A 15,396-nucleotide genomic window follows, 5' to 3' on the forward strand; every position below is an offset into this window, starting at 1 on the left:
AATGCAAATCCTGTGATTGAAATCTTCATGGCAGATGCTGTTTACGGTGCAGCCAAAAATACTCGGGGTCAAATTAATTATTACTTGGTGATAATCAACTACTGTCAATAGAATAAGAAGACTTATGTTTATCGTAATGTGTTCTGCTTGGAGTGCTAAACAAATGTATAGTTTGTCAGATATAGCAAGGCAAGGAAAACATAGTAGGTCCTTTCTGATAGCTGGACACTGGACCTCTTGCTGCATTTCAGGTTGTCTGTAATTAATATTATTGCTGTAGGTTTGGATGTAGCACTGTCCCCTCTTAAAATCTGTTTGAAGGGTCATAAATATGGCATATAAGAATGAATCATGGTTCTTCTCAGATTAGATGGTAAGCCCAGCTTATATTTCTCCTTTGGAAGGGCGAGAGAGCTTGAATATTAAAACTTGCAGGTAATACACAAGATAAAACTGAATAGAAGGGTCTGTAACCAGCAGCGTATTCTCCTCTTAGGAGGAAATAAAGTGTTAAGAAGGAACTTTATGCAAAGGCACAATAGTCTTGAATCAAAGCTGTGATAATTCTTCAGAAACTTACATCTTTTATAGAGCTGTTTAAACACAATAGGTCTGGTAGACTAATTCAAATAAGTTTTATTTCTGTCCTTACAGCTAGGTGTCTAGTACAGACACCTACTGAGGTATCCCACTCTTAAAAAACAGGAGAAGAAATTAAATACAGGACCAAGCAATGAGTGTGTATGATGTTAATGCCCAGGAGAGGATTGTTTCAGGCAATGTAGGGACATAACTGATGACCCAGTAGAATAAAACTGAGTAAAGAAAATATTCTCACATGATAAGCTTCATTTACTTGGAACTTCTGCAATTTTTTGGAGCTCTCTGACTGTATTTAAGAGCGTCTTTTCTGTGCCTGTGAAGTCATACCTGTTTCTAATGGTTCTGTAAGACTGGTTTAGTGAAGCCAGTACTGTTGAATTGATTCTTCAGAGACCATAACTCTTTGGAAAAAGTCACATTTAATACTATGCTGAGTTCTATGAGTTTGTGCTTGGATATTGCCAAGTAGCAGGAGATGTAGCAGTTCTAACTGGAAAATAATTGAAGATTTTTTTTTTAATCTTTTATTTCCTTATTCCTTTTTTAAAAACCAAAATTTAGCCATCCCTTGTGTGGCTATAAGACTCTTCCTGCAGCAGTAGTAGCTTTTTACCAGTCTTATACAGATTGACTTTTTTTTTTTTTTTTTTTTTTTTTGCCTGTTTAAACAACTTAGTTGAGATTATTCTGTAGAGGTAGCAAGCCATTGAGAGTTCTTTTTCCATTATGGGAATTGTTTGAGTATATATAGGTTATAGGGAGCAAAGTTTGAAACACTTTTGATGGTTAACCTGGACAGTATTGTGCTAGACAGATAGTGATGGGATTCATTTCATATCATACATTCAGCTCTGTTCCCTATGCCCTGTCTCAAACAGGAAACGTAGGGAAAGGAAAGGCCTGGCTAATACCCTGAACCTCAGAATTATAGTGAAATCAGCTTTCTATGGTTTGTGTTTTAGTTTAAATACAAGAATGCTCACTAAGCTTTTCAGAAACTCTCCCATGGTATTACCAGCCCTTGCAGGGACATTTAAATGTTACAGGAATAGAAAAGTCTGAGAGTCTAATAGCAAGAGTCTAATTTACTGAGGTTACTTGCAGGCCATAATTTGTACTTCATAAGCATTGTATAAAAGTGGAACATATTGTTTATTTGTCATTTGTGTGTGTATGTGTGGTATTCATGCCAGTTTTATCTTGCAGACAATGGTACGTGGACTCAGCTGTGGTTAGTGTCAGACTATCATGAACATGGATCACTGTTTGATTACCTGAACAGGTATACAGTAACAGTGGAAGGAATGATAAAATTAGCTTTGTCTACTGCCAGTGGTCTTGCTCATCTCCACATGGAAATTGTTGGCACACAAGGTAATCTTACAATTATTCTGCATATCATGTGGATAATAGTGATTGGTTTTTTAGTTTTTCTGATGACACATAAGTAGCTCGTTCTACTCTGTGATGATTTCCAAATTAATAGAACTTCTTAATTTGAAAGGCTTTTTGCCTTCCTTTCTCTGGTATTGTGATGTAACAATCCTTCCTACAAAACACCTGTTAAAAGGCATCAAGTAATGGTGCATGTAGCATCTTCTTAACTCTGAGCTGAGACAAAGTTTGAGTAGGATGTGTGTGCAATAAATACTTGCAGGAAGAGGGAAAGGAGCAAGAGTGGTGTAATACAAGTAAACATGAAAGGCATTTTCCTGAACAGCCAGACAATCTACAATGAATGATTTCAGGAGGTACCCTGGTGCACATAAAATGTCAGAGCTGGAAGGAATTCTGTAACTTCAAACAAAATTTTGCCCTAGGCTTAGAATAAAGGCAGGTTGGTTTGGGGATTTTTTACATCTTCTATTTTTTTTTCCCTTACAGGCAAACCAGCAATTGCCCACAGAGATTTAAAATCAAAGAACATATTGGTGAAAAAGAATGGAACATGCTGCATTGCAGACTTGGGGTTGGCAGTCAGGCACGATTCAGCTACAGATACAATTGACATTGCCCCAAACCACAGAGTGGGAACAAAAAGGTAAAATCATTTATGTGATGTGTCAGGCAACTTTTATAATAAAGTGCTTTGGTTTTTCTTGTCCCATATAAATTTGTGTTGATGGAAATATAAGCAGCAAGAAAATATAATGGCAGATAGAGTTCTTAGGCACACTCCCTTGGCAGCTGGTATTTCAGTTAGATGGTAGGCACTTAAAAAGCACATTCAATGCTGGCATGTCTAAAATACTGAAAACTCGCAAAGTATTGTAGGGCACAAATATGTATTAAAACAATTAAGAGACTTCATGACTGATTTTAGAGACTTCAGAGCTCTTTCTTTCTTCTTGTCATGTGTTGCATGGAAATGTGACTTGCTACCCCATCAGGGGTGTAAGACAGGATGTTGATAGTGACAGTGAAAAGCTGTGGTTTTCAGTGCGAAGCCTGTGTGGTAGAACATACAAGGTGCGGAGTCTTGGACATGGGCTGTCCTGGAATCACATTTTTGATAGAAATACAAGAAGTTAAAACAGTAATCTTTGTCATCTAAGGCATAAATAGAATCTTCAGCGGATGAGTCAATATAGTCTCTCTTAAAAGCGTTTCTGAATTTGGAAATACAGGTTTTTCTTGCCCTCAAAAGAATTCAGAGCTGTTTAACTCAGCACAAGTGCAGTAAAACTTACTGTCAGTAATCTATCACTGGTGAACCTTCAGGTAATAATAACTGGAAGCTATAAATAAATTTCCCTTAGTAATCCATGCAGCTATACAGAATACAGAGAGAGCAGCACTAACAGTGAACCACAGCAAGCATTTTGGATGTGGGCAACTTTTCATTCTTCTGATGCCTATAGGTTCAATGCTATGTCAAACTGGACTTTGGACAACTGCTCACTGAGAAGTGTGTGACAGCCAAGCCCATACAGCGTAGCAGTGTTGGTGAAAATTGTGTTGATGTTATCCAATCTCCAGTTTATAAATCAAAAATACTTTTTTTTATATATCCATGTAGTAAGTGATATTGTGAGATGGGGTGTTGATTGGGGTTTTACAGTGAACTAGGATGCCCCTTGAGCTGTGTTTTTTTGGAAGGGGAAAAACCTTACTATTTTAAGGCTTAGTTAACTGAAGCTTTTAGGATAAATACTGAAAATTTCTTTTACTGACACTTATGTTGCTGAAGCTATTTGGTTCTAAAACTCTGCTGTACTAGTCCTTTGTCAATTTTAAAAATACCACACAAATGATCAGAAGACTTATTTTCTGAACTACTCCTAGATTATAAGGTACTGAGTATAATCCCTTCTCTATGTCTCCAGTAAACAGCAGGCTTACTTGAGAATTTGTCATTGCAAATTTAGCTGTGTGCAGGGTGCATGCCACGTGTGATTTTGAATTTTCTACTACACCTACGTGCAAAGAAAAATGATGTACAAATCAGTTACTTTCTTTAGTCTAGTCGTTAGAGAAAGCATCCTTTCAGCTGTGTTTGCGGATCCCACTTACCAGATCTTTTCTTGCATAAGCATTATTAAATTGCTTGTTCATCTGCCTTATGCTTCTTCACAAGGGTAAAGCTGTAGCAACTCTTGCTTGCTGCAGTGGGCAGCAGGAGGGCTAAGTCTGTTTTCCCCTTTAAAAAACATTAGTCATTTCTACCTCTCTGAAAATTGCTCATTCTTGTAAGAGGCTTCAACCTTTCTTGTTTCTCTTGTGCATTTTTAGGTGAGTAGCTCTGCACCTCTGATTAATTTTTTCATAGTACAGTTCAAGTCTTACCTGTTCAGTGACAGGTTTAACTCCCTCTGATTGTCACTGCTGATACCTCTTCTGCACATGGAAGCTCTGTGTACAAGTTCAGGGAGATTTGACAAAGTCTGTATTTTTCTAATGATAGTTGTAAAAATGTATGTCCAGGGAGCAACCAGACTTACTCTTGTGTGAGTGATCAAGGTGTTGAGTCAGACTGATGATCCCGCTTTCTGACTGGATTTTCTGACTTCATTTCTTTTCTGTTCAGAGGCTTAGCTTTACCAGGGCGGTGAACTGTGTGCTTTCACAGCTCAGCTTGTGACATAAAGCAGGGAATGTGAGCTTTAAACTGAGAAGGAGATAGAATTTGCCTCTCTCACCCCCTTCATTAAGCAAGTAATGAGGCAAGTAAAAAAAACTGTCATTCTCCTTTTTTTTTCTTTTTTTTTTCTTTTTTTTTCTTGTATGGCCTAGCTGTTACCTTTGATAGTTCAAATAGGTTGTGTTTGAAGAGAAGTTTGGCAGAAATTCTAACCATGACTGCTTCTCTGAAGTTTACCTAAACAAAATATGGGCAGAATTCTACATTGTAGAGTATAGGCTTGATGAAGGGAGATGCCACACAACATGTTGTGTATGGGTCTGTTTGACACAAAGCTCCCTATATGTTGTACAAGAAACTTAGACAACTATTACCAAGCTTTTGGACTAAGAGATGGGAGAAAGAGGTCAGCAGGCACCCAAAGTTTGGCCAGACCATGCTCAACATACTTTATATCCTTCTTTGTAGACTTCTCCTTTTGTTCTTGGATGATACTGAGCTGCAGAGCTGGCTCAGAAGGTCAGAGTTACTCTGTGTAATAGAGTTACTCTCTCCAGAACCTGAGATACTGCTTCTGCCAAGCAATGCATTTCCAGCACATAGGCTGACAAGGAGATGCATGCTTCTCTCTCTTTTGTCTAACAGCCATGAAATGGCTGAGCTGCTGACCTCACTACACGACCTCCTTGCCTTTCTGCTTTTGTTCCAGCAATAATCTCTCAGCAGTCATTCACCATTCTATGCCATGGAAACCAGAGCCAATCTAAATGCATTGATGGAGGACCATGGTAAGAGGTCAATTTGCCAATGGAACTCACATGGGGGGAGAGGAGATTTTTTTTGCCACGTTCAAGCCTCTTATGGTCTTTCCTGTTAAAAGCCTTGTTCTTTGGATGGTTCACAGGAGTTGAGACAATCTTTTTTACTGCTTGTTTATTGTTTCTGGCTGACATTTTGCACCATGGTTGGGGTTTCTAGTTTGTTGATTTTTTGGGTTCATCACTCTTTTTCATCCTCATGTCATCTTAAGATAGATCAAATATTCTCTCTGCTGGGCTCCAAGAATAATCACTTACAGTGTCAAGCACATGAAGTACTGTAAGAGTATCCAATAATGCAGAATCCTTGGAGAACATTAAAGCATTCACTGCATTCTTGATTAAAATGTTTTTGATATGGGTGGACCAGAACAATTTGAGCCTCATCCATGTCAAGGATTGCAACAATACTTAATACTCCCCTTCTGTTCAATAAATACTGTCAAAGTAAACCTTACAGTCAACTTCAGACAGCTGTCCTCTGCTTGTGCTGTGTTTATTACTTGTGAGAAATTTCTATGCCTTAGGAGAACTCTCATCTCAGCAAACTTAGTTGAAGTTTTGGGTAGTTCAGAATAAATGCAACCATTGGTTGCATTTTTTTACTTATCTTGATAGCCCTTGCTTCCTTGTATCTGTGTAATTTCTTTAAGACACAGTAGTGCTGAGTGAGCTCTGAAAGGTGTGATAGTGCTGAAATTTCTTTTAAGTAGTGTGTCTTGTATTCTTCCTACTGTGCCTGGTACTAGAAAGGAAAATCCTACTTACAGTATAGATTAAAGGAAACCACGTCTAGGCTTCTGTGGCTGTTTCAGGGGTAGAGCTATTGCCTGACACTGTATTCCACTCCAGTAATTTGCACACATTGCTTTTTTACCAGTCAACACTGCTCTTCAAAGCCCAGGTGCCACTGTTGGCCTGCTTCATTGGCTTGTCAGCTTAAGACTGCTAGAGTAGCGATGTGGAGAAATACACTGAGCTCTGCTAAACATCACATACTGGATTTGGCTGCCAGAACACTACCAGAATGAGAGAACAGTGATGTTGACTTGATGCAGCAAATAACATTCATTCTTTCCAGCAGCTACTGCTGTCAGTAGCTCTTGCAGTAACGTCCTCACTGATGTTTTGCTTGTGATGTTCCTGTGTCAGACTTACTCACTAAACAAAGTAACAACCATTTGGATGCCATGACCAGTTTTGAGGCCTTGATTCTTAGGGAAAAGTTGGTTATGAATTTTTCTCCTTGCATGAAGTGTGGGTAAACCAAATTTGTGAGCCCAGTTATTAATTTATAATTGACATAGGATTTACTAATTTTTTAAAAAGCATGGTTTAGGATGGGACTTGCAGACTGTATGATGAAGAATCAAGTACTACAATGATAGTGGGCCTTTGTTCTCAAGAAATTTTTAACAGTGCTGGTTTCTTAACAAGCACTTCTTGTTTATTCTTGCTTTAGGCTCGTTAGGGGATGTTTTAAGTGGCTGCTATAATTTGTCAGATTACAGGAGCTGGGGCTTCCTCTTGTCTGACCTCTGGAGCCCAGTTGGTGTGTTCCAAAGAGCTGGGGCTCTCTGTTCATCTAAGGTCCATGGATGTGGCTGCTGCTTTCTTCCTTGGGATCCAACCAGTCATACACAGACACATACAGTACTGACAGGGCTGATTATACAGATTGCTATGCACCATGTGTTGCCTTCAACACCCACATAAAACACTGTCAGAACTTGTATAAAACACAACTATAGACAGCCAAGTCTCCTTCCTTCTCTTCAGTTGATCAGGATTGAACTTCATTAGGGAAAGTACATACTGCCTTCTGCAGCCTCACAACTCCATGCACATTTATGAGCCCCTCAACCATCCATCCAAAGCTTGCTGTGTCTATTCCCCTTTCCTGTGCTCCATGGATCTCGTACTCCCCAGGTGGGTTAACACACAGCAGCGAACAGCTGATGTATTTGTATGCATGCCTCCATGCATGGATTCCCTCAAATAGCAACATGAGCCCTTGCCCTGGCAAATATCCCTGCCTGGGTTCCTGGGTGCTGGCTAGACCAGCTTGAGAGTTGCTAGTTGTCTTGGTTTGGAAAGACAGGTATCTGCAAGCAGCAGCCTAGCTGTTCTCTCTCTCCGACTGCCAAAATCCAGAAAGCAAAGCTGCCTCCAGCTCTGTCCTTCACCTACCCCAAAAATCCCCCTCCGAGATTTGGTCACCTTTTTGTTTTGGTCAAGCACCCTTAAGCACCCAATACTTAATCTCCTTGGTAACTTACCGGGGAAAAAAAATCTTTAGAGTAAAAAAGGAACAAACCTTTGTGAACAAATTCACAAACAAAACTAGTGAATTACAGTCCTGCACACCAGCTGTGTTGTTTCCCCCACCAGGGTTGGGGGAATGCAAACCTTCTGCCCCAGTCCAGCAGCTGGCACCCAGTCACACAGACCTTACAACCATGACTCCCACTCCTATTGCTGGTACTGAGAGGCCCTCATTCTGTTCTTCTCATCTCCTTTCTCCTCTGTAGCTGGTACATGTAAGGTGTGACCATGAAGCCTGTGATCTATGGTCTTATTTCAGTAGCTGAAGCAGACCCACTCATTTGCTCCAGTTGTTGGCACCAGGGTTTCCTTCACCTTCTGTCAGACTACAGTTGCTAGCCCAGAATTCATTCACAGAATGACCACTCTGTGGTCCCCCCACAGTAGTTCCAGATATGTGCTCTTAGCACCTGCAGGCATGCTCCTAGACCTGTAGTTCCCCTTCCAGCTACTGATGTTGAGCCCCTCCTTCTCTCTAGTGTCAGCTTCATCCCTTGTGCTGCGCCAGTTGCTAGACCTGAACAGACTCATGCCTGCCTCCAGTTGCTGTCATACAGTTCTTAGAGAACACGTGCACGTGGGCTTGGGAGTGAGATTGCACAGAATAGTTAGGATTCAATGAAATTGGGTACACTGGTGAGCATGTGCAGACTAGCAACCTCTTATGCAACTGGCCCCTTTGCTACCCTTTACCATCTGTTGCTGCGCTTCTGTTCTCTTTCTCCTGAGCATTCCTTGATGAGCATTGTATAGTTGCACAGGCCTTCCTTCAATATTCTCAGTCCTTGTGTTCTTCTTGTTTCCCACTTATTAACAGTCACAATGTCCAGACACAATGTGCACCTCTGTAAAGTTATGCCTGGAGTTTCTTAATAGCCTATCAATGAGGAACTGGAGACTTTCGGTCTTAGTCACTGTCTCAATTGCGCCTTGTGTATCAGGTTTATAGCTCTAGTTGTTTATTGTTTGACATTTGGCTTATTTCCCCTATTTCTCTGCTTGTTTCTCTCAGTTTACTTGTCCCTTTTCATTAAATTGTCTCTGATTAGATAACCTTAATGAAGGAGTTTTTCTTTGTCTCTTTTTCCACAAAAACCCATTATTTTATATTTGAGCTGATCAGTAGTGCTGAATTTTTCTACTCTTAAGTGCTTATTAAATTATTTTTTTTTCACACAGGTACATGGCTCCTGAAGTTCTAGATGATTCCATAAATATGAAACATTTTGAGTCATTCAAACGAGCAGACATCTATGCAATGGGATTAGTGTTTTGGGAAATAGCTCGGCGGTGTTCAATTGGTGGTATGTGGCAATCTTTACAAAATGGGACATATTGAGGAACTATAAGTAACTTAAACTTATTCAAGTTCTGGAAACAGTTTGCTCACAAAACAGTGCAAAGTAATAGCCAGTCTGTCTCAGACTTTCTAATTGTTAATCCTGTAAATGATAACTGGTCTAGTCAGCCTCTTTCTAGATTGACAAAATAGGAAATATTCTTGTCTACTTTTCTAAATATTTACAGAGAGGGAAGAAAAGGGTAAGATTTAATACTCTTGTGAGCAAGGGGCAAACACTACAAGACTTACCTATAATGTATTCAGATAAATCTGAATTATGTAAAATGAAGCATGCTGTTACAAATCATGTGCTCTGAAGAAGCATATTTTTAATATAGCATATGAAAGATTTGATGTAGCTTGTATCTCTTCCAAATTTATAAATTTTAGATTCTTCATGGGTAATGTAAATACTCCTAAGGTATGGTTTAGGATTTTTATTTGTCAGTCATTGTGATGTGACTTTTAAAAATGAAAACCAAAAACTGGTAGGGTACTGATAAGGAACACAGTAAAAAGTGAAGAATATGTAATTCAGTGTTAGCTAAAATTAAGCTATTTTCTACCTGTTACAGGAATCCATGAAGATTACCAGTTGCCATACTATGACCTCGTTCCCTCAGACCCTTCTGTTGAAGAAATGAGGAAAGTTGTGTGTGAACAGAAGTTAAGGCCCAATATTCCAAACAGATGGCAGAGCTGTGAGGTATTAACTAACCTTGCTAAAGCTGCTTTAATGGACACTAGAGCTTTTAGTGATTTCATTGGCTTAAAAATCGCACTTATTGTTGAAGAGAGAAGAGCTGCTTTTAGGAGAACCTAATTAATTTCCTTCTAATCATTATGGTTTTATTAAAAGCATTGTTTGTTCCTTAGTTATATACATAAGTATTTAAATGTAATTTCATAGAAGCACTCAGATTTCAAAGAATGGCTGTTTGACAGATGAAAAGGCTTCTGAAACCTTTAGAATCCTTGCAGAGCTTCAATTTGAGGAAGACAGCTCATGAACTTAATTGCTATTCATTGAAGTAACTCCTTAACTGCAAATAAAAGAGTGTATTTTTGTCTGATGTGAAAATTCAGAAAACAGTTATAGAGGAGCTAGTAATTTTTCTTTAAAATACTTTTTTCTTGGGCCAAAAGTCTACTGAAAAAATATCAGGTTTGCTCTACAGTGTTTAAAATTTTACTTTTCTGTAAATAAAGTAAGATTTTTTTAAAAAAAAACACAGTTTTTTTTAATCATACAACTGTAATACTAGTAGTGGACTTCAGAAATGCCTAAAGAGGCTAAGGCAAAGCAGCAGTTACCTGGGCTACACTGGAACAGCAGTGCACACAATGACTTGTGTTTCCTTTGCAGGCATTACGAGTGATGGCAAAAATTATGCGGGAATGCTGGTATGCCAACGGAGCCGCTCGGCTGACAGCTTTGCGCATTAAGAAAACATTATCGCAACTTAGTCAACAGGAGGGGATCAAGATGTAATCCTGGATTTGCTATCAAAGAACACTGTAAAAATCCCTATCTGCACCAGAGTGGCGTGTTAAGAAGGTTAATTGTTCTACCTCACTGGGGGAACAGAAGGATATTGCTGCCTTTTAGTACTTCATAGGAACGTCACTTATTAGGATTTTTGTGGATGTGCTAAACAGTTGTGTTGGGTCTTTCTGTGCACTATGAACCTCTTTCCCAGGTTACTTGCAAAACATCATGTACTCTAGTTTCATTAATCTAATTTTTTGTTTCTGGAAGTTGATAGCTGGTCTTTGCTAGTTAACTGCTAAAAGTAAGAGGTCATTTCTGAAATGAAACTGGTTCACTATATTGTTCTACAGTGCATTGATGGCTCTTAAAGCAACTTTATTCCTGCCTGGTACATTGACTACTCTGAACCACTGTCTCAATTCCTTGATTCAGGTTGTGAATGTACTATTGGAGTATATCTTGCTAGCTATTAAAGTAGTGCATCTTTTGGACACTTACCTTGACTTACAAATTGACCTCATTCAGTTGTGGGAACATAACTTATGCAACTATACTTTATACATGATGACTGGTTTTTTTCCACTTTTTCAGAACGTTACATTGCCTTCAAAATAGATTGTATTACACCAGTAAGTGCCACTTTTGAGTCTTTTAATGCAAAATAGTAGGGATGTACAAAGCCTATGGTACTTTTGGTTTCAAAAATACAAGTTAAAAGTTGTTCCTTTGCCTAGCTGAGATCTAAATCTCACTCATTGCAACAGTGAGTACATAACTGATACAGTATCTTCAATTTTACAAAATCTGACTCTTGAAACCACTGTAGGAGTTTTAAATAGTGTAAGCTAGTAAATTCACTGTCATATTTTGTAATTGTCAAATTATGAGTCATAATTATGTAGAAGGTTTTTTTATCAAGTGGTACTTCTAAAATCCTTGAAGTACCTATCTACTTCAGAAAAGTAGCAGGAAAAGTAAAATGTTAAAGGAGATTTTGCTTCATTAAATGAGTATGAAAAGCTTATTTTCTGTGCAGTTCTGCTGAGTCTTAATGCTCAAAGAACAATATTTGCAATTACACAAGGATTAAATGCACCTGTCATTAGAGAAGAGTTATTTGGGCTTTTGTACTAGACAGTTCAAAGCTGCTTAAAAATTTTATGTGCATGTGTGTTGTGTGTGCCTCATACACAAAGTGGTGAGCTAGAGAGGTGGTGAGCTGCAGGTCTTTGGATACAAATATCAGGGGATTCCAGCAATCCTCTTCATTGTTAGAAGAACAAAGCTTATGGTGACTTGTGTTGTCATAAGAACACAGAAGAGAATATGCATGGCTGTAGTCAAGATTTCCCTGAGTTTTTATGAGTATCATAATATTTTTACAAACCTGTTTAGAAATCAAATTGCTTCCTGCCCAAATGTACAACAAAAACTTGCTGTTACCAGGATTTTTTTTTAATTGCAATTTTAGGAAGAGTCTGGTTGACCTTTGGTTTCATTAATGTCCAAAACAATAGTATTTCAGTATGTAAATATGCCTGGTAATTAATATGCCACCTAACCTTCCACTCTTCAGAGCACAGTACACAAATCCCATTATGCAACACACATGGCAACCTTTAACTTAGCTTCCTTTTCATCCCTCAGCACAGAGCCCACTGGGAGTTTGTTATCAAGATGATGGCAGTGGCAGGGTGGTTGCTGGCAGCAGCACAATCAAGGTTCTGTGCCATGGTCTATCATGTGTGGCAGCTAAAGCAGGAAGAGGAATGAGGCCCAGGGAGTGGAGGCTACATAGCTGACACGAGCCTTATCCAAGAAAAGCCTTAACACATAATTTTTGTTTATTTCTGTGTTCTTACTGCTTGCTTGGAGATAAGTTGTGTCAGAATTATAGATCCTTGGAGGTCAAACTGCAGATTATGGAATGCTTTTGTCAACAATAAAATGGATGAATTTATTCATTCTGGAAGACAGTATCCAGGAGAAAAGGGAAAAATAAGAGAAGTTCTTAGAAAACAATCAGGCTTAGACATACATACAGCTGTCATTCTTGTGTTTGGCATTATCTGACAAGTCAGGCTTATGGGCTTCAGGCCTCCATCAATCAAAGCAGGATTAAAAGTTACCTCATGTAGGTATTTTAAATAAACTATGCCTTTGTGCACGTGGACAGTTGTGCACTGCAGAGGTTTTCAATTGACTGTTCAAAAGAACACATTTGAATATAATGTAACTCCCAAGCCCATCTGCTTGGCAGCCTCTGCAGCAAGTCCTATGTATCAGTACAGAACTTAAGGAAAACAGGTCATCATGAAAATAGGTCAAGCTCTCCATGCTAATTCCAAAGGCTTTCTATTTTGTTACATTTCAAGTTTTCATAGGTGTCCCGGGGTCCTTACCATAGAAACAAATGGTACAGCTCCTACTTCAAAAATATCAGGCTACTGGATTGCCTCAGATCTCTCTGGTATTTTTGGTGGTAACATGAGAGCTTGCAGTATAATTCATCAAATAATTTTTAGTGGCTTTTTAGCAGCTTTTTTAGCACCCACAAAACCTTATCAGCATAACATTTAATTTCCTAAATATATGGAACAGTTCTGTTGCATTTTAAAGACGATGTACAGCAGCTGAACAGCATCATGGCTCACAGATGATTCTGTCAACAATGTAACTGTGATTTTGCCTCAACCACCTGCAAGTCTTCATTCTCCTGAATTGCTAGCAACTGTTCTTACTTTGTTCAAAATTTAGCTTTGTAATACAAGCTTGCAAAAACAAAGCACGGAAGGATGCTTGATACAGTGTATGACATAAGGAACAGTATTTTAGAACAACCTTATCATTCCTATTGGGTTGCAGAACAGGAAAATTCTGAGTAGAGCTATATATATCCTCAGTTCTGACACCACAACTTCAAGCTTTGTTCTTCTTTTCCATTATATGAACTGAACACCTTTTACAAAGGCTGTGTCTGTATATATTATGTAACTTTAAATGTTACCTGTGTAAGATCATATCTTATATATATGGACACAGGTACACATAAGTATTTTTTAAATTAAGATTGTAATATCACCAGATCTGCTCTTGGAAATCCAGGGGGACCAAAATATTTTAGCATTCAAAATATTAATTTTGTATCATTTCAAGTATATACCAAAACAGTTTCTGATTAATACTGATGCAAATGTTTATTGTAAATATTACATGCATTATACATTCACTTAAGTTTTGTGGATTTAATCAACTTTACCTTTTAGTAGCATTGAAGCCTCAGTTTGGTTTACAGACTTGTGACCAGATGAATATGGACGAGGAGAACAAGGAGTATTGGAAATGGTCTGATGTCATTTTTGAAATGCTGGAATTCTTCAGGGACCTTCCAACCTTAAAAGCTGGAATTCTGGGATGTTTCTCAAGCAGACTCTCCAAGTATGACACACTGTCACCCTCCAGTGGTTCTGCTTGTAATCCTAGAGAAAGACTTTGTACATAAGTAAAGACATTGGGATTGACTGTATGGGGACATGAAGGTGTCAAATGAAGTAAGAGGCTATTTTATTTTTTTCAGTAATGGCTCTGAGTGTGATTGCCATGAAATTCACCTTTTAGTTAGTTCTTTGTTTATATTGTGCCATTGAAATAATTGCAAGGTGTTAATCATTTTGTGTTTAAAAAACAAGCAAACAAAAAAACCCCTTCACCATATCTGTTGCTTTAAACTCAAATTACCTCTTAAAAGACCAAGGTACATTTACCTCATGTGTATATAATGTTTAATATTTTTCAGAATGTTCTCCAGGTTTGCAGTTACATGTTTCTAGAAATATGGGTATTACTAAATTTACAACTTCAGTGGTACTAAGTGTATTATCTGGTGCCCCAAAACACTTTGTTTTCTTTATTTTATTGTATTAGCAAGTTTGCTGCTTTGTCACTGTAGCACCTGCCCTTACATAGCTGTGTGGATACTGCCTTGTAAATTTTACTTTTTGGATGATTTGAGAATCCTGTACAGATGAGTGTCACTTTTTTAAACCTTACCAAATTGTGCATTTCCCTTACATTTCTGAAAATATGTATTGTATTTGTAGAGTATACATTTCAATGGATTGTAAATAGGACAGTAGAGGAGTGGATGCTTATGTTAAGTGCTAACACTACAGTAGAGAGATTAAAGCAGTGAAAATAAATAACTTTTTTCAAAATGCATGAGTTGTCTTTCAGAACAAGAACTTGCAGGTAGATACGGGTTTGTGTGTGATGTTCCTACCTGCTCAAATATGGGTTTACTGTGAATGTCTTTCCTCAGAAGGGGCTTCTTCTAGTACAAAAATGCTAAAAGGATTTGCTACTGCTAAAGCAATCCACCTCATCTCTGCTATGTACATAATGATAAAATGCCTGCTCTTCCTTGCCTGCTACAGTAATATTGGTATAAGAACATTGCTGGTGTCTCTCATCTCCTGAACAAAATTAGTAATGACAAATTGTTCCTTCTCCACATTTATGTTTGCATAGAAATAACATTTAGTCTATTTTAGTCTGTTTAAGCAGCTCAGCACCTCAGTGCATTCCAGAACTGAAAGTAAAATCAGCTTGAGTTGGAGTGGGTTGTTTCTGTGCAAAACTCAGTTTCAGGCTGGTGTTGCATTTCTGAAGGAAGGTGGTGATTTTTAGACACAACAAAAATAGGACATCTTACCCTCACATAAGTTTAGGTTCATCC

The 15,396-nt window shown here is 38.3% G+C and overlaps 1 protein-coding gene across 1 annotated transcript in view; it reads left to right on the plus strand.

Moving 5' to 3' along the window:
* The window catches only part of TGFBR1 (transforming growth factor beta receptor 1), a 33,071-nt gene extending 18,202 nt beyond the window's left edge, over positions 1 to 14,869 (plus strand). The window contains exons 5-9 of the mRNA XM_083873437.1: positions 1,810 to 1,977; positions 2,488 to 2,644; positions 9,007 to 9,131; positions 9,745 to 9,875; positions 10,536 to 14,869. Of these exons, the coding sequence (XP_083729563.1) occupies positions 1,810 to 1,977; positions 2,488 to 2,644; positions 9,007 to 9,131; positions 9,745 to 9,875; positions 10,536 to 10,661 (707 nt within the window). The 3' untranslated portion in view covers positions 10,662 to 14,869. The remainder of the gene's footprint in view (positions 1 to 1,809; positions 1,978 to 2,487; positions 2,645 to 9,006; positions 9,132 to 9,744; positions 9,876 to 10,535) is intronic.
* The last annotated feature ends 527 nt before the right edge of the window (positions 14,870 to 15,396 follow it).

This window comes from Zosterops lateralis (assembly GCF_965231275.1).
Source record: "Zosterops lateralis genome assembly, chromosome: 1".
NCBI lineage: Eukaryota > Metazoa > Chordata > Aves > Passeriformes > Zosteropidae > Zosterops > Zosterops lateralis.